Genomic DNA, 22636 nt, shown 5'->3' with positions numbered 1-22636 from the left:
TTAGGGGCCCTGGTTTCCTGCTATCCTTATAGTCTCTTGTGACAGACCATTCATGGCATAATGTCTATCATCCTGGCACAATATCCTCCATCCTGGGTCCTTTCCTGGTATAATGGTCCCAATCCTGGTCTCCTTTCAGTAATAATGCTCTTCACTCTAATCCAAAATGTTTTAAAGAAATAAGTGATTCTACGCACCTTCCCCCGCTCCCACGACGTATGGCATTTTTCTCTATAGTCAGTGCAGAAGCCAGCAGCTGACTTTGGCGTGACAGCATAGGCAGCACATTATGTCACTACCATGTGTTACCTGTCATAGACAAACTGACGTCTGTTGCCTGCCTTTGATTGGATGTCAGTATGTATTGTAGTGCAGGTAGCTGGTGAGTCTCTGCAATGCAATACATTTCACCTGAATGTGGGTTAGAGGATGCACATCCAGGTGAAATAGGTGCTGGTATCAATAGGATCCATTCCAGCATGAGCCTGGTCACAGTCACACCCTCTGCAACTGCGATCATTACATCCCTGACACAAGGTATTGAAACTGCTGTACAGACATATTACCTGGCGTGGACAAGATAGCTTCTCGCAGCTGCAGCAAATTAGATATTGACTGACATTCTGGAAACAAGTCATTCTACTTTGTCCCAGATTGAGGACAAGAGACCTAAGAAATCTCGTTGTAATGTTCTTGTAACTAAAGATGAGTGAACCCCAACGATATAGTTCGGGGTTCACATCGGACACCTGATGTCGGGGGCTGGGACTCAGACTCATAAAAATAGATGGTGTCCAAGTTGGGTGTTCGGGTAATGCTCGTATGTTAATAAAGTTTGTTGAAAGGCTGCAGAAGATGTTTGTACGCTACTATAAAAAGTAAAGATTAAAAAAAATAATAAAAATGATGATATGGGCTCCCACCAGGTAAAAACAGACAGCTATGGGTTGCAGCCCTAAGTGGTCAGCTTTACCTTGGCTGGTTATCAAAAATAGATGGGATCCCAAGCAAATTTTTAAAATTTAAACAATTAAACGGCATGTAATACCCCCTACTATGATAACCAGCAGACAGCCAGGGGCTCGTATTATTAGGCTGGAAAGGCCCATGGTTATTTGGTCCTTCCCAGCCTTAAAGTAGCAGCCAGCATCCGCTCCAGAAGTGACGCTGTGAATTGACAGCTGTCATCCAGCCAGGGGATAGTAATGGATAGGTGTCTATCAGACACCCCCATTACTAACCTGGCAAATATAGAGTTACAAAAACAGACAGACACAGAAATAAAAAAAAAAATGCATTTGAATAAAGTCACCTACCACACTCTCTACACTAACGTCCTAATCATTTTGCTATCTTTTGCAGCCCCCTAACCCTTACTACAACCATTTTACAGCACAGAAGTTTGGCCATTGACTTATAGGTGATTTGGGGTCTGGAGTCAAAACCAGGTCCCAAACCGAACTTGTAAACAAAGTCCGGACCAATCCAGCAAACCCGAACCTCCACGGGTCTGCTCACCTCTACTTGTAAAGAGTTATGGTTTAAAGAGAGCTGTTGGTCTCCTTGTGTATGTATGTAAGTCGTTATCTGGCCCTGGCCAGCAGACATACCAGGCAGTATGCGGCCTGCAGGGGTCCCAGTCCTCAAAACCGAAGTCCACATACTCAGCCAGGACCAGATGTTTCATGTAGCGTGTCGGGGCATCCGGAATCAATACCTTTCTCTCGACTACAGCTCAGCACCATTCTTCACACTAAGGAACGACAAGTTCTGTGATAATACACGTTAGTTGGATACTTTTCTGTATTCAACTACAAATTGTGTTTGTAAGAATGATTCGACACCTTTTTCTGATCCTTTCATCAGAACAATTCTTAACATCCTCCACTGATTCTTTTGTTAGAACAATTCATCATGTTTGTCTCATCCTTTCATCAGAATGATTCTCTACATCATCCTCTTCACTTCATCTTCCTCTAATCCTTTCATTAGAACAATTCTTCACAACCTCTTTTGATTATTTCATCAGAAAAATACTTCGCATCCTCTTTTGAAGCTTTCATCAGAACAATTCTTTGCAGTCTCCTCTAATTCTTTCATCAGAACGATTCTTAACATCTTCCTCTGATCCAAGAATGATTTTTCAAATATTCCTCTGATCCTTTCAACAGAACGATTCTTGGCATCATCCTCTGAGCCTTTCATCAAAATGATTTTTGCAATCCACCTAATTCCTTGATCCCTCCATTCTCAGTGTGTTCCAAGTTTTTCAGATTCCTTGATATTCCCTTGATTTTCCCGTTCTAATGTGGATTCACACTGAATCTGAATCATGGAGAAATTGTTCACATGAGATTATGCAGCGCTCTGGGGCCGCATGTTTTAGTTCCATAGAGGAAAGCTCCAGTTGATGTCTTTTAGGCCTAAAACATACATGAAAACCACGTCCGTGTAAAATGGGCCATTTTTCGGGTCCGTTTTCCGTTTTTAGGTCCGTTTTTATGGTATGTGTGGCCTGTGTATGTATCCCGTATGCTAGCCGTATGTGCGTGTGAAATGTCCGTGTGTGCGTGTGAAACTTAACGGACATGTGCTTGTGTTGTCCGTGTGGAATATCTGTGTGTGATGCAAAATGTCGTTTACTACATGTCGGCAGACAGCAGACAGAGTAGCGGGATGAGAATGAACTCGGGTGAACTTCACCTGACTTCATTGTCATGCCGCGCCTCTGTCTGTGTGCCGTGTACTGATTAGCGGTCACCTGTGAATGATTCACCGGTGACCGCTAATCCCCCGAGTGACTGAAGTTTCTCCCCCTCTCTCATACTCACCGATCCCCGATCACCGGCGCTGCACGGCGTTCACACTGCTCCGGCGGCTTTTTCTAATTTGAAAAAGCCGGCCGCTCATTAAACAATCTCGTATTCCCTGCTTATCCCGCCCACCGGCGCCTATGATTGGTTGCAGTGAGATACGCCCCCACGCTGAGTGACAGGTGTCTCACTGCACCCAATCACAGGAGCCGGTGGCCGTGTCACTATGGAGTATAGAAATAAATAAATAAATAATTAAAAAAAAACGGCGTGCGGTTCCCCCCAAATTTAATACCAGCCAGATAAAGCCATACGGCTGAAGGCTGGTATTCTCAGGATGGGGAGCTCCACGTTATGGGGAGCCCCCCAGCCTAACAATATCAGTCAGCTCTGCTACATCCATGAGTATACATTGTGTGAGTGTGCATATGTATGACCATTGTCTTGCGAGATCTGATCCTATTTAAATGCAGAAAACAACTAATACTGCTGTTTTGGATGAATCTTCACTCTTCAATCTCTATACAGAATTTTCTATTACATTGGATTTGTGCACCCAAGCATCTCCTGGAGAGCGATATATAAAAATAAACTCATGTAACCAGTCACCCTGCTGGCAGCTACATCCAGAAAATACTGTAGATACTGGAAGACACTTGAAGGATGGAAGAATCATAAACCTTTGAGAAGTTCAATAATCCCAATTAAGTTTTTAGAGCACAGTCAAAAAGGTGGAAACTCAAGGTGGTGACCGCAGGAGGCCTACTATTCCATCCATACATGGTGCACGTCATGTGGAAGAGGCATGATGCGGTAGAAAGGCAAATTTATCTTTTGCGATCAGTAAGTTTAAAAAAACGATAGTTGTTCATTATGCATATTCAGTCTGCACTCATACCCTATAGATATGAGGAATGACAATTAAACCACTGCGAGGAGGAAACAGAACAAAGCATACTTAAGGAAAAAATCTCCATAACATTATCATTGGAAAACCCATATATAGCACTACAGAATCTTGGTAGAAGAGATGAGACATCCTCTATATACTACACCACACGGGATACATCCTCTATATACTACACCACATGGGACACATCCTCTATATATACTACACCACATGGGATATATCCTCTATATACTACACCACACAGGATACATCCTCTATATACTACACCACACAGGATACATCCTCTATATACTACACCACACAGGACACATCCTCTATATACTACACCACACAGGACACATCCTCTATATACTACACCACACAGGACACATCCTCTATATACTACACCACACAGGGCACATCCTCTATATACTACACCACACAGGACGCATCCTCTATATACTACACCACACAGGACACATCCTCTATATACTACACCACACAGGACACATCCTCTATATACTACACCACACAGGGCACATCCTCTATATACTACACCACACAGGACGCATCCTCTATATACTACACCACACAGGGCACATCCTCTATATACTACACCACACGGGACACATCCTGTATATACTACACCACACAGGACACATCCTCTATATACTACACCACACGGGACACATCCTTTATACACTACACCACACGGGATACATCCTCTATATACTACACCACACGGGACACATCCTCTATATACTACACCACACAGGGCACATCCTCTATATACTACACCACACAGGACACATCCTCTATATACTACACCACACGGGACACATCCTTTATACACTACACCACACGGGATACATCCTCTATATACTACACCACACGGGACACATCCTCTATATACTACACCACACAGGACACATCCTCTATATACTACACCACACGGGACACATCCTTTATACACTACACCACACAGGACACATCCTCTATATACTACAACACACGGGACACATCCTTTATACACTACACCACACAGGATACATCCTCTATATACTACACCACACAGGATACATCCTCTATATACTACACCATACAGGACACATCCTCTATATACTACACCACACAGGACACATCCTCTATATACTACACCACACAGGACACATCCTCTATATACTACACCACACGGGACACATCCTCTATATACTACACCGCACAGGACACATCCTCTATATACTACACCGCACAGGATACATCACAGGACACATCCTCTATATACTACACCACACGGGAAACATCCTCTATATACTACACCACACGGGATACATCCTCTATATACTACACCACACAGGATACATCCTCTATATACTACACCACACAGGACACATCCTCTATATACTACACCACACAGGACACATCCTCTATATACTACACCACACAGGACACATCCTCTATATACTACACCACACAGGGCACATCCTCTATATACTACACCACACGGGATACATCCTCTATATACTACACCACACAGGACACATCCCCTATATACTACATCACACAGGACACATCCTCTATATACTACACCACACAGGACACATCCTCTATATACTAGACCACACAGGACACATCCTCTATATACTACACCACACAGGGCACATCCTCTATATACTACACCACACAGGACGCATCCTCTATATACACCACACAGGGCACATCCTCTATATACTACACCACACGGGACACATCCTGTATATACTACACCACACAGGACACATCCTCTATATACTACACCACACGGGACACATCCTTTATACACTACACCACACGGGATACATCCTCTATATACTACACCACACGGGACACATCCTCTATATACTACACCACACAGGGCACATCCTCTATATACTACACCACACAGGACACATCCTCTATATACTACACCACACGGGACACATCCTTTATACACTACACCACACGGGATACATCCTCTATATACTACACCACACGGGACACATCCTCTATATACTACACCACACGGGACACATCCTTTATACACTACACCACACAGGACACATCCTCTATATACTACACCACACGGGACACATCCTTTATACACTACACCACACAGGATACATCCTCTATATACTACACCACACAGGATACATCCTCTATATACTACACCATACAGGATACATCCTCTATATACTACACCACACAGGACACATCCTCTATATACTACACCGCACAGGACACATCCTCTATATACTACACCGCACAGGATACATCCTCTATATACTACACCACACAGGACACATCCTCTATATACTACACCACACGGGAAACATCCGCTATATAATACACCACACGGGATACATCCTCTATATACTACACCACACAGGATACATCCTCTATATACTACACCACATAGGACACCTCCTCTATATACTACACTACACGGGACACATCCTCTATATACTACACCACACAAGACACATCCTCTGTGTTGAAGATGGACACCACCGCTGCAGTAACTGGGCACCCGGGGGAGATGTTTGGCAGCAAGTTGTTAACCCCTCCGTGGGCAGGGATGGTGGCCCCGGGACCCGTTGGGGGTGTTTGGCGGTGCAGGGAGATGGGCGACCGGAGGGTGCTGATGTACTCACTATTAGTAAACACACGAGTCTCTGGTAAACTAAGGTGATGGTGGTCGGTGCCCGCAGCCGGATGCAGTCTGGTCCCCCACCCGGCTGGTGGTCTTTGTCTTTCTTCCGCACCTCTTTTGAATAGTGGACTGCCTGTGCTTGCAACTTCAGGAGTCCGCTCCCGGCTTATGGTCACCTAAGGAGCCATTTGCCCGCAGACGCTGGCCCGTGGGATCTCTGAGCTGTGGCGGTGGCCTTTTATCCCCCTCGTTGGGCTGTTGCCTTCAGTCGGGACTTTGGGTGGGACAGGACCTCTAGTCCTGGCCGCAATCAGTTAATTAGCTAGCCCCCAGTAGCTTCTGGACCTAGCTTCAGGGTCTGAGAACCCCCCTTTGTGCTCCGGTTTCCGAGTCGGTTCCCCGGGTTGGTACCAGCGGGCTACAACCCTGTCCCGGACCACCTCGGTTCCACCGAGCCGTCTTCCCGGCTACTGCAGACAGAGGCCTCCATCTGCCTCCTAGCCAAAGGTACCAGGGCTCCTATCCTGGCACCTGCTCAAATTGTTTTTTCCTCTGCTGGAGATGCACACAGCTCCAGCCCACACATCTCTCCAACTTGAACTCTAGACAAGAACTGTTTACTTTCCCGCCTCAGGCTGTCTGAGACTCCTCGGTGGGCGTCTTCCAACTGCCTGGTTCCACCCCCTGGTGTGTCAATTAAGCTCTGAGGGGGGTGACTAGGGTTTGAATGTTTGGCTGTATGTTACCTATGAGGGACAGGTGTAATGCGGGGCCCTATTTGTGACTACCTGGCCCGGCCAGGGCGTCACATATATACTGCACCACATGGGATACATCCTCTATATACTACACCGCACAGGAGAAATCCTCAATACACTACACCACATGGGATACATCCTCTATATACTACACCACACGGGATACATCCTCTATAAACTACACCACACGGGATACATCTTCTATATACTACACCGCACAAGACACAACCTCCATATACTACACCACACATGTGACATCCTCTATACACTACACGACACAGGAGACATCCTCTATATACTACACGACACGGAATACATTCTCTATATACTACACCACATGGGATACATCCTTTATATACTACACCGCACAGGACACATCCTCTATATACTACACCACACAGGACACATCCTCTATATACTACACCACACAGGACACATCCTCTATATACTACACCACACAGGACACATCCTCTATATACTACACCACACAGGACACATCCTCTATATACTACACCACACAGGACACATCCTCTATATACTACACCACACAGGATACATCCTCTATATACTACACCACACAGGACACATCCTCTATATACTACACCACACAGGACACATCCTCTATATACTACACCACACAGGACACAACCTCTATATACTACACCACACAGGACACATCCTCTATATACTACACCACACGGGACACATCCTCTATATACTACACCACCCGGGACACATCCTCTATATACTACACCACACAGGACACATCCTCTATATACTTCACCACACAGGACACAACCTCTATATACTACACCACACAGGACACATCCTCTATATACTACACCACACAGGACACATCCTCTATATACTTCACCACACAGGACACAACCTCTATATACTACACCACACAGGACACAACCTCTATATACTACACCACACAGGACACATCCTCTATATACTTCACCACACAGGACACAACCTCTATATACTACACCACACAGGACACATCCTCTATATACTACACCACACGAGGCACATCCTCTATATACTACACCACCCGGGACACATCCTCTATATACTACACCGCACGGGGAACGTCCTCTATATAATACACCACACGGGACACATTCTCTATATACTACACCACACAGGGCAAATCCTTTATATACTACACCACACGGGACACATCCTCTATATACTATACCGCACGGGGAACTTCCTCTATATACTATACCGCACGGGGCTCCTCCTCTATATACTACACCACACATGGCACATCCTCTATATACTACATCACACAGGACACATCCTCTAAATACTATACCACACAGGAGAGCTGACAGAACCTTTATATACTACACCACACAGGAGAGCTGATAGATCCTCTATATACTACACCACACAGGAGAGCTGACAAGTACTACATAAATAGGTATGATTATTAATGTTACAATATCTATTTTGTTATTTATGGTAATATTTTGTTGACACAAAGGTTGTATTTTCCCATTGCAAAGCTTGATTTATGTCAATCTCCATCATTCTCTTTATTAAAGGAGCTCTATAAATCCACTTCATGTTTTGTGAGGAGCTTAGCGAGTGAGTAGCGGCAGTGTCGGAGGCGTGCTTTTCCCGAGCTGTGGAGAATAATCCTTAGTTCAGTTGTTGCTGTGAAGAGATGGAGTGGTTCTGGCTTGAGAAGAATTGATGCTGGGCAGCGCAGGCGATGGCTTCTCATTATCCGCTGCTTTATGATTGCGGCGCTACATGAATGGTGAATAGCTTTGTTTTCTGTGAGGTTGGAGGATTCCTGCTGCCTGGGACTCATTGGAGTAAGACATTACAATACTTGGAGAGCAGATGATTTGAAGCTAATTTTGGGCATCTGTTCTGCTTTCTAGTTTCCCACTGAAGTGGTGAGAGAGCTGGCATCTAAAGGGCATAACATTAGCAGAATTCCAGAAGTTTAGCTGCAGCGTCTTTAGAGGGCAATGAATGGAGAAGAGGTAGTGGTCGCTTAAGAATCATTACCATAGTGGCAGCAATCAAGGTTAGTACCTCAGTGGTGCCATCACTGCATCGTGATTAAATGGGGTCTCGGCTGATAACATGTGCGTTGTGTTTCAGGTAACCAGAGGAACAAGTGGTGATGGAGCTGCCAATTCTTTTTCTGTGCTTTATGTTATCCCGGTCAATAGTATCAGCCACTCAAGGTAAATACAATGTAACACGCCGTATTAATTTTCCAATGTGTCTAGCAACCTGTGGCTCATTTCTCACAGTCAGAATGTAACCCTGGGGCTACACGGTAACTTTGGCGCTGCCAAAAAAATCATCTTACGTCACTGTTAGATGGCGGCGCAGTGCAGCTGCACGGGATTGTGTTTTAAGTCGCAAAAAGTCAAAACCAGTTGTATGTTTTGTAATTTGCTTGTCTCGGTACCTTGTGGGTCAGATTGTACCCCACTCCATTACATTATGTTGCAATTATCTGCACCATAAAGCGATCTTTGGCCGTGTCACCTGTGTCGCTGCCAACGTTGTCATTAAGCCCCAGTCTCCTCATACCCCGCAGAGCATGATAGGAGTTGTAGTGTAAAAGTGTCCCAGGCCAACAATATTCTGGTGATTGTTCCCGGTTTCATTCTATAAAGAAGCATCATTCTCCACTTATAATATCACAGTTTTTATTTCCATTTTTTTTTCCAGTGATCTATGTTGGGTGAAACCTATTAAAGGGTTATTTTGGATCTTTTACTATTTTATGTTTTGGTTTATTTGACACTTTTGATGCAAAAAGACATAAAGAACTTGTTGTTTATAAATAATAATAATAATAATAATAATAATAATAATTAGTGTCTTAGTCGCATAGTCTTCTAATTATGATACAGCAGATTGTAAGAGAAGGATTTAGTCTACATTTCCTTATTAATGGGCAATGTTAATATGGTATGCAGTTGGTGGTGGGTGGGCAGGGGGTTACCCAGTAGCAATGCTGTGTAGGATGCTGGAAGCCATTCTGCCCCTCATCAAATTTTCCGGTACAACGTTAACTACTGGTCCTACTGTCATGGTTTATTTTATTTGCTTTTGTTAGGTACTTACCAGACCAATGGTGTATGTCTGTAGTAATAAAAGGGGGCTACCCCCCTTCTGTGAATACCTGTGTTTTAATACCCTATTATTACTTTGTATAACATTAATTTCTGAATATTAATATTTTATTAGCTACATCTACGCCCAGTATGTAAACGCCTGCTTGGGTACTAATATTTATGCATTCTCTTGCCTCGTACCTCTGTGCATTAGTATGTTGCTGTGATACCTTCTATCTGCATTGTAACCTTTCATCCCATAATTCAGCCGGCAGCGATGCTACATGCACGAGTCCCAGCAAGCGTCCGCTCCGAACAATATTTACTGCTGATGATAGAAAAGCCTGTTGATATATTGTTCTGATAAATCCATCTAAGTTTTGTCCCTTCCCCCGTCTCACTGGGATCTATTGAATTATGTAATGACGCCTCATTAATCTTATATATCAATATAATCAGTTAAATGAGATTTCTCATTATTTTTAATGCACCTTTGTCGGCTGAGTCTAGATGATTGGTAATCAATCAATGCGATCGATTCAAAGCCATCTGCAGCAGATATCTCCCGCCAGTTCTGAGATCTTGCTACAATGTAACCATGTAGTGCAATATATCTGTCTGGACTCCTGCCTATAACAAGTCTTCATCTGTGAGAAGCGTTGGGCCTGGAGAGGTTCTCAGCCTGTTGTAAATTATTTTGTTCCCATCCACAGAAAGGAAAGCAGAGGTATTGAAGATGGCAGGGAATTGACACCAAAGTATTTTAGAAAGCTGAGGGTTGTTTTTTTTTTTTTTTAAAGATACAGTGATGCTTTGTTACTGGTGACTATCAATATGAGGAGGTTGGGGAGGTCCGCACACCTCCACACACTGAGATTAGTGAATCTAATAACTCCACTAATGGTATATAGGTAAAAAAAAATGTGAGTTAACATATTTTTGGATTAAAAAGTGTAAAAGCCATCCAACCACGGCAAGGTGATCTCAATCTTGATGTTCCCAAACTCTAGTGACTTGCCTCTCTGTGTGTCTTGCCAGGCCTCAAATGAAACGGAGAATATATACAAACCAGACTTAGCCTGTAATTAAATATATCATCAATATGACTTCTGAAAGACGTTGCACTGGGGTAAGGGAACCCTGATATTAATATTAGACCCCTAAAATTTAGTTCAGAGCTCACACCAGACCTTTATGTTATCAGACCTCAGATCATACCTCTATAATATTAAACCCCTGCATTTATCTTGTACCCCAGTCTAGACTCCAAAATATTATTCATACCCAAGCGAAATCTTTAAATATATTCAGACCCCCTATTTTATTACAGTACCCTAGAAGAGAATCCTTATTAATATTAGAATAAATCCTTGACTTAGTTCAGACTCTTTGGCTGTGTACACATCGTGCATTTTTAGCACGTTTTTTTTTATGCGTTTTTGAGTGCAGATTTGTCACAAAATCTGACGGGAATCCTGATCCCAGTGAAGTGAAGGAGAATCCTGAAGTCTCCTACAGACGTTGATGTTTTCTCCTTGCAGATTTGGTGCAGATATAAATCTGCCTATTGTCCATTCTTTTAGCGTTTTTGCTACAGATTTCACCCATTCTAAATCGCCAACAAAAAAATGAAAGTCAAAAACACACCATAACTGCACATTTTTGCCTCTGTGTTTTTCCTGCCAAGAGATGTAGACATTTCTGTACCAAATCATAAACATGCACATACCCTTAATCAGTCCCCCAAAAATGTTCAGACCCCAGACCAGACTGTACACTTTTCTTGCTTCCAGCTCTTATTCCGGTCCTGCTGGTTCCAATGGAGCAGCGTCCAGAGCTGAGAACCGGAAGCGATTGGGGTGAGTAGATAGGCTGCCGATTATTAGATCAATCAAGTAGCTGATTGAGAAAAAGTACAACGTAATTACACATGTAACTTATTACCTGCTTGTGTCTTCAGTGGTAATAAACACTTCAGTCTTTCACATTGCTGCGGAGGAAAAAAATAGAAGAAATCAAGGAGGGTGCAAATACTTTTGCATGGCACTATCAGTTGTCTTATTTGAACACTTCTTTAGGAGTCATCGTATACCGACTGCCACAACGAGCTTTTGATGTTGCAGTATTTCTGCACATATTAGGTAAATTAGGTTACCTGTGTTTTTATCGCTTTTTGGTTTATTCTTTAGGTGTCATGCTTTTTTTTTTATAATTTCTGGTATTTGGCTTTGACAAAACTTCATTAATATACTTATCTGCAGATTACATTAGTTTTTGACACACTTCAGCAGCGGACACGCACGTACATTTTTTACCTGCGGATTTTCCGCGTCTAATGCAAGTCTATAGGGAAAATGTGCACAGAAAACTGAGCGTTCACACAGGAGAAATTGGCGAGATGCGGATTTGAAATACGCACTGCGGTCAGTTTACGCTGAGTAAAAAGGAAGCACAGAGACCCAGAGATTTCTATAAACCCCATCCACTTTGCTGGAACTGTAAGACGCTGCGGAGAGTAAAAAACTCACCAGAAACTCATGATGGAACGTAGCCTAATGCATAAAACGGGTGATTTCATGAAAACGCACGCCTGCACACTCTGTGTAAGGCTATGTGCGCACTTTGCATTTTTACCTGCGTTTCCGCAGCGTTTTCAACTGCAGCGTTTTAATGCCAAAAGGCATGCGTTTCTATGCGAAATGTGGATTTCTTGTGCGCACTATGCTGTTGAAAACGCAGCGTTTAATTTGCATATTTTTGGGCAAAAACTCAGCGTTTAAAGAAGCAGCATGTCAATTGTTTTTGCAATTTGGGCAGCATTTTGCTAACATTGAAGTCAATGAGAAGTTGCAAAACGCAATCAACATCAAAATTCTAGCGTTTTACATGTTTTTTGATGCAGAAAACATGCGTTTTGGACCAATTAATTGCATGCGTTTTTGCCAAAATATTAATGGCATGATATGTCCCTTTACACACACACATAGTCCGACAATTAAATTTAAGAAAATCCATAAATAGATGTAATTATATGCATAATTATTATCACAAAGCTATCATTTTAATAAAATAAGCCATTTTTTGATTGATAATAATCTTGATATTTGTTATCATTTTTTTCCTTTTTTTTTCATAGTGTTTGTATGTTTAAACTTTATTTCGCGTTGTATTTTTACTCAAAACGCATCTAATTTTAAGCAGTGAAAAAGCATGGAAAACGCGTTAAAAACACTGTAAAAACGCAAGCGTATTTATAGCGCTTTTGTGATCAAAACCAACTTTGGCAAAAACCATTTCTGCCAGAGGATGCGTTTAGAACTGCAACAACCTCGACGCAAAGTGCGCACACCGCCTAAAGATACTTGTGAACTGATTTTTGTGTGTTTTTTCGTTATACTCTTTTATTAGGAGCCTGAAAAAGCGTATTTAAAAACGCAATTGGGTTTTTAAGTGAAGAAATCAGTGTTTCTGCACTAAAAAAAAAGTATTAAAAACACTGCATCAAATCTGCACTAGAAAAGCATCAAAAAAGGAGAACTGATAAAAAAAATGGAGCAAAAACGCAATGCTCACTGATTATTACTATAGTATATGTTGTTGTGGACGTGAGCTGAAAAAAAATAGTGTGCACAGGGCCTGAAGTAGCAGATGACAGCCAATATGGCGGCTGTTACAGCTCTCATAGGTGTTGTCAGCCGCTCATTTATTATTATGGGATGCATCACTAGGTATATATTCTGTTCAGAACGGTGGTGATCATCTCCCTGGGAGCAGTAACCATGGACATATGCGATCACTTTCTCACTGTAATTTCATGGATTTGCACTCTTCGTCGCTGAGAGTTTTCATTTGTGAAATCCATACCTTACAATTGATTGATGAAGATTTGCTCGCAGGGAGAGAACGCTCAGTATCTGTCAATCACACACTAATCTTCCAGCTGTAATAAAGCAGAATGGCCGTGAACTGATGACAAAACGACCCCGGTGGTTTCCATAGGACTGCAGGTGAAGCTAGTGACAAGTTCAGCACTGCTGCATCCAAACTCCGCAGATAATTTTATTAACGTCAGTACATCCAGCATCTGTGGACACCAAAATTGTCTTTTTCTCCATATATAAGTAATGGAAACTGTCATAAAGCAGGATATTTACTGTCGATAGAGCTTATCACATTTATTTTCCTTCTTTTTATGACTTGTCATTCCTGTATTCTGATTACCTTAGCACTACGTATTATTTGCATTGGGTATTAACGGGTTAATAAGGGGAGACTATAGAGACATGTTGCTGCCATCTTCCAGAATCAGCACAACATCTTGCTATTGGCTATTGTATATGTGGTCATTTCTTGTATGGCTCTGGAGTGCAGTACCAGCTATAACCTAGGGACAAAGGTGGCGCTGTTTCCAGAAAAAGAACTACCCTTGGTTTGCCAATTTCTAATAAAACCAGTTAGCAAACTTCAGACAAACACTGAACTTTTAGGACTACGATACAGAGTCCTGCTTATATTTTAAGCATACTGAAAAAAAGCCGCAAAAAATCCTGCTAGGGCTTATTTTCAAGGAAACAGAGTTAGGCTACATGCGCACGCTGCTTTTTTTCCTGCTTTTTTGGCTGCAGTTTTGTCAGCAGAACTTTCTGACATCTGACTTCCCAGCAAAGTCTATGAGAAGTCAGATTTGTCATGCGCACATTGCAGTTTATTTGTCAGCGTTTTTTTTGTCAAAAGTTTGTGACAAAAAAAATGCAGCATGTTCATTCTTCCTGCGTTTTTGTCAACATTTGTCACCCATTGAAATCAATGAGGGCATCAAAAACGCAGGAAAAATGCATGCTAATCAAAAGTGGTGCGTTTTACCTGCCTTTTACCTGCGTTTTTGGTACCAAAAACGCAGGTGATTTGTCAGGAAGTGAGGTCAGGCAAGTGGTCCCGTCCCGTCCTCCACGTGTTCCCCGAAGTACCGCTGTCCCCAGGGGAGATGATGTGGAGGACGGGACTATCAGCAGCGGCGGCAGCGAGAGGGAAAAATCAATGTTTTCAGCTGCCAACGTCCATCCCCCTCTCGCTGCCGCCGCCGCTGATAGTCCCGGCCTCCACGTGTTCCCCGAAGTACCGCTGTCCCCAGCGTGCACGCACAGGGGAGATGATGGACCCCTCTCACTGCCACCGCCGCTGAAAGTCCCGTCCTCCACGCTCCTGTCGTCAGCTCCACGCTCCTGTCGTCAGCTCCACGCAGTAGCGCGATCAACTGAGCTGTCACTGGGGTTGGATTCAGCGGTGGCCGCGGGTAACCTCGGTGACAGCTCAGCTGATCGCGCGGCTGTCTTCATTAGCTGCGTGGAGGTGACCGGAGCGGCGGTGTCTTCTGCAGCTCCTGTCACCTCCATGCAGCAGAGCTGGATGCGACGCTGGACCATCCTGGATTACGCCGGACATGGAGGGCTTTGTCGGGGTTAATAAATTGGTAATGAGGGAATGTGTTTGTGTTTTTTTATTTCTAATAAAGGATTTTTCGGGTGTGTGTGTTTATTTACTGTAACTTACAGATTAATCATGGAGGGTGTCTCATAGACGCCTGACATGATTAATCTAGGAGTTATTGGCAGTTATGGGCTGCCAATAACTCCTTATTACCCCGATTTGCCAACGCACCAGGGCAAATCGGGAAGAGCCGGGTACAGTCCCAGAACTGTCGCATCTAATGGATGCGGCCATTCTGGGCGGCTGCTGACTGATATTGTTAGGCTGGGGGGCTCCCCATAACGTGGAGCTCCCCATCCTGAGAATACCAGCCTTCAGCCGTATGGCTTTATCTGGCTGCCATTAAAATTGGGGGGGACCGCACGCCATTTTTTTTAAATTATTTATTTATTTCTAAATTTTTTTTTTTCAATTCAACAAGCTTTATGGGCTTGTTTGAACTGAAAAATACATGAAACAATTGTTGACAAAACTGCAGCCAAAAACGCACCAAAAAAGCAGCAAAAACGCACCAAAAAAGCACCTACATTTTTTGTGACATTTCCAGGCTCTCTCTGACAAGGTGCAGTTTTGGCTGCAGTTTTGGCTGCAGTTTGTGAACACGAAAAAGAAGCAGCGTGCGCATGTAGCCTTATATCCCCTAGTTGTAGCAATAACTTTCTCCATGTGATCCTTGTGCTTCTCTGCATAGTGGCGGATCAGGGTATGCCTTCCATTTACATGCAGTAGTCTGGTCCATGTATTAGGTGAGACTAGTGCCTCCTCCAACTTTTCTTTCCACCTGGACCGCAGATTTGCAGAGATATAGCCATATGTACCAGAACATAGATTAACATTAGTCCTTGTGCGGCACCTGGACAGAAGATGAACCTATGTATCTACGTAAGCTTAGCCTTTATCAGACGCTCAGTAAATAACAGGCACTGGCCCTGATTCATCATGCAGGCTACACCAGTTATCTGGCAAAAAAAAAATAATGCTTAAACTGTCTCCATTTTTGCACAGCTGTAATGTATGAAATCTAGCGAATTTGGAGGTTCTATGCGCTATTGTCAAGCAGTGATTACTGGAGTTGCGCCAGAAATAAAGGAACCCCCAGAGAGCACTGCAACAGAGTACAATGGGAACATGGTGCTAGGGAGAGGGGAGCGGGGGTCACCTCCTGCACTCACCTAAGGCTGTTCCCTGCAGTCCCTAACGTCCCTATATGGGTTCTTCCTCCCAGTCACCGATTATGTGCCAAGGTCCTTGCTTGCCCTGAACTCACCCTGGCTAGTGAGATGGCCGGCGAGAGCTCTAGTCCCACCACTGCAGTAATCGTAATCCAACACAAGGGTAGGAAGACAGACAAGGGGAAATAGACACAAAAAGAAAACACAAGTAGCTCCAATGCAGCTTTAGGCTGTGTGCGCACTTTGCGTCGAGGTAGTTGCAGTTCTAAATGCATCCTCTGGCAGAAATGTTTTTTGCCAAAGTTGGTTCTGACCACAAAAACGCGATAAATACGCGTGCGTTTTTACCGCGATTTACATGCTTTTTCATTGCTTAAAGTCAGATGCGTTTTCAATACAAAGACACTACTAAATAAAATTTAAACATTAAAACACTATGAAAAAAACGATAATAAATATATTGATTAAAATCATACACAAAATAAATATTTTTATTAAATATATAACTATTTTTAATATATATGCATAAAATAACATTAAATTATGGTATTTCATTAATTTAATTGCCGGACTCTGTGTGCGTGTGTAAAGGGACATATTATTCCAATATTATAAAGTAAAAAACGCATGCGTTTATTTTGTCCAAAAAGCATGTTTTCTGCAGCTAAAAAGCATGTAAAACGCTGGAATTTTGATGGTGTATGCGTTTTGACATTTCCCATTGCCTCCAATGATAGCAAAACGCTGCCCAAATGGCAAAAACAATTGACATGCTGCTTCTTTAAATGCTGAGTTTTTGCCCAAAAATATGCAAATTAAACGCAGTGTTTTGAACTGCAAAGTGCCCACAAGAAATACCTATTTCCCATAGGCACTGTTGGAAAATCAAAACGCATGCATTTTGGCATTAAAACGCTGCAGTTCAAATCACTGCGGAAATGCAGGTAAAAACGCAAAGTGCGCACATAGCCTAACACCACAGCTGCAATTGTCACAAAATGTCAGCTTCTTCCAGATACAGGTTCCTTCCAAAGTGGAAAAGTGGACAGCTTAAAGTGCACCAAACACCAGGATTTTCCTATATAACCTAAGACCAGCGCTATACTGGCACTATCATTCTGATTCTATACATACCTTTAGTTGTCAGCTCGGATGTATAGGTTTTGAAACACAAGCAAGTCAGGTTTGTAAAATCAGCAGCTTATTGAATGACAGCAGCAGATGATCAGCTGATAGCTGGGGTGGGTATTCATAGTTATCCCCTCCTCCTGTTATATATGCTAATTCTATTATAGAATTGTTTTACTTTGTGACTAGAAGGACCTGTGCTGATGTCATACCCATGTGACCAGAAGGGGCGTGGCCTCAGTCATCAGAAAAATAATATTGCTTCCTGGAATCAGCTATGTTGGCTGAGGCCACGCCCCTTCTGGGTATGACATCAGCACAGGTCCTTCTAGTCGCAAAGTAAAACAATTCTATAATAGAATTACCATAAATAACAGGGGGAGGGGATAACTATGAATACCCACCCCAGCTATCAGCTGATCGGCAGCTGCTGTCATTCAAGAAGCTGCTCATTTTACTAACTTTACTTGCTTGTTTTTCAAAACCTATACATCCGAGCTGACCACTAAGTGCGGTACATTTATTTACGCCACCAAATTTTGCTATAGCACACCCTTCATTAAGACCCTCCTGAAAAATGACACAGTCTCCATGATTCTGCGCCCTCATAATCATGTTGGATCCATAAACAGCAGCTTGTTGAAACAAAATATTTTTTTGCTATTAGGTGAGCTAAAAAAAATTTTATGGCAATAGGTAAAAGATACTAATATTACAGTTCAGGCATTTGGCATGAGTACGTTATAAGTCATGATCAATCCCAGGATGATCGGCTTCTGGATATCGGTCTCATTTTTTTGTATTTAATATAAAAGATAAGAAATGTGACTTTCTACTGCTTGGCCCCAGAATTGAAGGACGTTTCCTTTTATCTGTGTAGAGGCGTGCGGAGCGTTTCTTCCAGCAGGAGACAATAATTGGGCTCCTGCAGGTATTTATAGCTCTGCTGATGACAACCAGTGTAAGGTCAAGGGGAGCAAAGTCAGGACGCTGCTAACAAGAGCCGCACAGACAGCAGCGCCCCATATATTCTGCCTCCAACCATCTTAGAATTATCATTACTATAATGAATACTACTAATCTTACATAAATGACCAAGTTCTGAGATTCCTATTAATACTTCCGTATTATAGTTGGGTTTTAAATTTGCAGGTTTCATTTGTTTTTATTTAGATTTTTATGAGACTGCTAAGTGTAGGAAAAACACTAAAAAGTGCATGCAACTAAGTGGACATGGCAGTAATATTAGAAGCAGTATTTTATTATTATCAGCTCATTAAAGAGTTGTTCTCAACATCATTCTTAGGAGCCCACTGCTTCACTTGCTCCTCCCGGTTACGGCTTTCTGGGGCATGGTGCGCTCTGGATTGATTGACAGCTCAGATCAGTGACGTGGTTGTGCATTCACCTGTGCTGGAAGCAGAGAAAGCTTTGCCTTGGAGGAGCGCAGGGATCTAGCCACCTTCAGAGCAGTGACTGCAAACTCTATAGCATTGAGCTTTTAGTAAAGTATTACTAAATGACAAGGCTAAAAACTAATAGAATTACAGTATTACATTACCAATGGTCAAACTTTCCAAAATTCACTTCAATCCAATCAATTCTAACCCATCTACAAAAGAAATCTCTCCCGAGTTCTCTTTGGTACATTCCCACGGTCAGTGTTAAGGTACCGTCACACTAAGCGACGCTCCAGCGATCCCACCAGCAACCTGACCTGGCAGGGATCGCTGGAACGTCGCTACACGGGTTGCTGGTGAGCTGTCACACAGGCAGATCTCACCAGCACCCAGTGAGCAGCCCCCAGCCAGCAGCGACGCGTGGAAGCGATGCTGCGCTTGGTAACTAAGGTAAATATCGGGTAACCAACCCGATATTTACCTTGGTTACCAGCACACACCGCTTAGCGCTGGCTCCCTGCACTCCTAGCCAGAGTACACATCGGGTTAATTACCCGATGTGTAGTCTGGCTATGTGTGCAGGGAGCAGGGAGCCGGCACTGACAGCGTGAGAGCGGCGGATGCTGGTAACGAAGGTAAATATCGGGTAACCAAGAAAAGGGCTTCTTGGTTACCCGATATTTACATTGGTTACCAGCGTCCGCAGAAGCCGGCTCCCTGCACATTAGTTGTTGCTGTCACACACAGCGATGTGCGCTTCACAGCGGGAGAGCGACGAACAAAAAAATGGTCCAGGACATTCAGCAACAACCAACAACCTCACAGCAGGGGCCAGGTTGTTGCTGGATGTCACACACAGCAATATCGCTAGCAACATCGCTGTTGTGTCACAAAAGTCGTGCCTCAGCAGCGATGTTGCTAGCGATGTTGCTTAGTGAGACGTGGCCTTTACTCGCGTTCTGGATGTTCCATATTTTCATTGCGTCCAAGACGCTGCGCTTTACATTACAAGCAAAGTGTATGGGATTACTAGAAATCTCATGTCCACTGTAATTCTTTCTTACGCTGTATACACTCATCTGCGGTGTTTTTCCAATTTGCAGCACTTCAATTTCTCTTGCAGGAACGCTCAGTTTTCTGTGCGGATTTTCCCCATAGACTTGCATTAGATGTGGAAAATCCGCAGGTAAAATGATACACGTGCGCCTATGGTGCATTTACACAACGTAAACACAACAAAAATGCATGTAATCTGCACCTAATGAGGTCAACACCAGGAAGTTTAAAAAAAAAAAACAGTTTTATTTAAAGGGGGACACAAAAAAACAAGAGAGTGAAAAACGCAATGAAAAAAACGCAAGTAAACTAAGGTGCGGAGATACTGCAGAAATTCTGTACTGTCAAAAACTCAACAGATCCTGATTGTGGGGACGTAGCCTTAGGCGGGCCTTGCACGCTGCGACATCGGTAATAATGTGTTACCGACGCTGCAGCGATAGTCCCCGCCCCCGTCGCAGCTGCGATATCTTGTGATTGCTGCCGTAGCGAACATTATCGCTACGGCAGCTTCACATGCACTCACCTGCCCTGCGACGTCGCTCTGGCCGGCGACCCACCTCCTTACTAAGACGTGCAGCGTCATAGCGACGTCACACGGCAGGCAGCCAATAGAAGCGGAGGGGAGGAGATGAGCGGTACGTAAACATCCCGCCCATCTCCGTCCTTCCGCATAGCCGGCCAGGACGCAGGTAGGAGATGTTCCTCGCTCCTGCGGCTTCTCACACAGCGATGTGTGCTGCAGCAGGAATGAGGAACTACATCGTACCTGTCGCTGCACCGGCATTATGGAAATGTCGGACCCTACACCGATGATATGATAATGACGCTTTTGAGCTCGTTAATCGTATCAAAAAGGATTTACACACTACGATATCGATTGCGACGCCGGATGTGTGTCGCTTTCGATTTGACCCCACCGACATGGCACCTGTGATATCGTAGTGTGCAAAGCCCGCCTTAGTTGCTACAATGTTTCACAGCAGTAAAATGTATCAGTCTGGATTCCAGACCGCTTCTCTCACACAGGAGTTTCTAAGTTGGCTACTATTGTAACAATTCATCATATGTGAGACGTATTAGAGCTGTAGAGGTTTTGAGCCTCTTTATACAGTTAGGTCCAGAAATATTTGGACAGTGACACAAGTTTTGTTATTTTAGCTGTTTACAAAAACATGTTCAGAAATACAATTATATATATAATATGGGCTGAAAGTGCACACTCCCAGCTGCAATATGAGAGTTTTCACATCCAAATCGGAGAAAGGGTTTAGGAATCATAGCTCTGTAATGTATAGCCTCCTATTTTTCAAGGGACCAAAAGTAATTGGACAAGGGACTCTAAGGGCTGCAATTAACTCTGAAGGTGTCTCCCTTGTTAACCTGTAATCAATGAAGTAGTTAAAAGGTGTGGGGATGATTACAGGTGTGTGGTTTTGCATTTGGAAGCTGTTGCTGTGACCAGACAACATGCGGTCTAAGGAACTCTCAATTGAGGTGAAGCAGAACATCCTGAGGCTGAAAAAAAAGAAAAAGTCCATCAGAGAGATAGCAGACATGCTTGGAGTAGCAAAATCAACAGTCGGGTACATTCTGAGAAAAAAGGAATTGACTGGTGAGCTTGGGAACTCAAAAAGGCCTGGGCGTCCACGGATGACAACAGTGGTGGATAATCGCCGCATACTTTCTTTGGTGAAGAAGAACCCGTTCACAACATCAACTGAAGTCCAGAACACTCTCAGTGAAGTAGGTGTATCTGTCTCTAAGTCAGCAGTAAAGAGAAGACTCCATGAAAGTAAATACAAAGGGCTCACATCTAGATGCAAACCATTCATCAATTCCAAAAATAGACAGGCCAGAGTTAAATTTGCTGAAAAACACCTCATGAAGCAGCTCAGTTCTGGAAAAGTATTCTATGGACAGATGAGACAAAGATCAACCTGTACCAGAATGATGGGAAGAAAAAAGTTTGGAGAAGAAAGGGAACGGCACATGATCCAAGGCACACCACATCCTCTGTAAAACATGGTGGAGGCAACGTGATGGCATGGGCATGCATGGCTTTCAATGGCACTGGGTCACTTGTGTTTATTGATGACATAACAGCAGACAAGAGTAGCCGGATGAATTCTGAAGTGTACCGGGATATACTTTCAGCCCAGATTCA

At 43.3% G+C, this 22636-nt stretch overlaps 1 protein-coding gene across 1 annotated transcript in view; it reads left to right on the top strand.

The window, feature by feature from the left end:
• Positions 1–8483: 8483 nt before the first annotated feature.
• The window catches only part of DLK1 (delta like non-canonical Notch ligand 1), a 53881-nt gene continuing 39728 nt past the window's right edge, over positions 8484–22636 (top strand). The window contains exons 1-4 of the mRNA XM_075330642.1: positions 8484–8560; positions 8685–8902; positions 9030–9178; positions 9256–9341. Coding sequence (XP_075186757.1) covers positions 9278–9341 — 64 coding nt within the window. The 5' untranslated portion in view covers positions 8484–8560; positions 8685–8902; positions 9030–9178; positions 9256–9277. The remainder of the gene's footprint in view (positions 8561–8684; positions 8903–9029; positions 9179–9255; positions 9342–22636) is intronic.

The sequence above is a fragment of the Anomaloglossus baeobatrachus genome, chromosome 12, assembly GCF_048569485.1.
Source record: "Anomaloglossus baeobatrachus isolate aAnoBae1 chromosome 12, aAnoBae1.hap1, whole genome shotgun sequence".
NCBI lineage: Eukaryota > Metazoa > Chordata > Amphibia > Anura > Aromobatidae > Anomaloglossus > Anomaloglossus baeobatrachus.
This window is presented reverse-complemented; position numbering and strand designations above follow the sequence as displayed.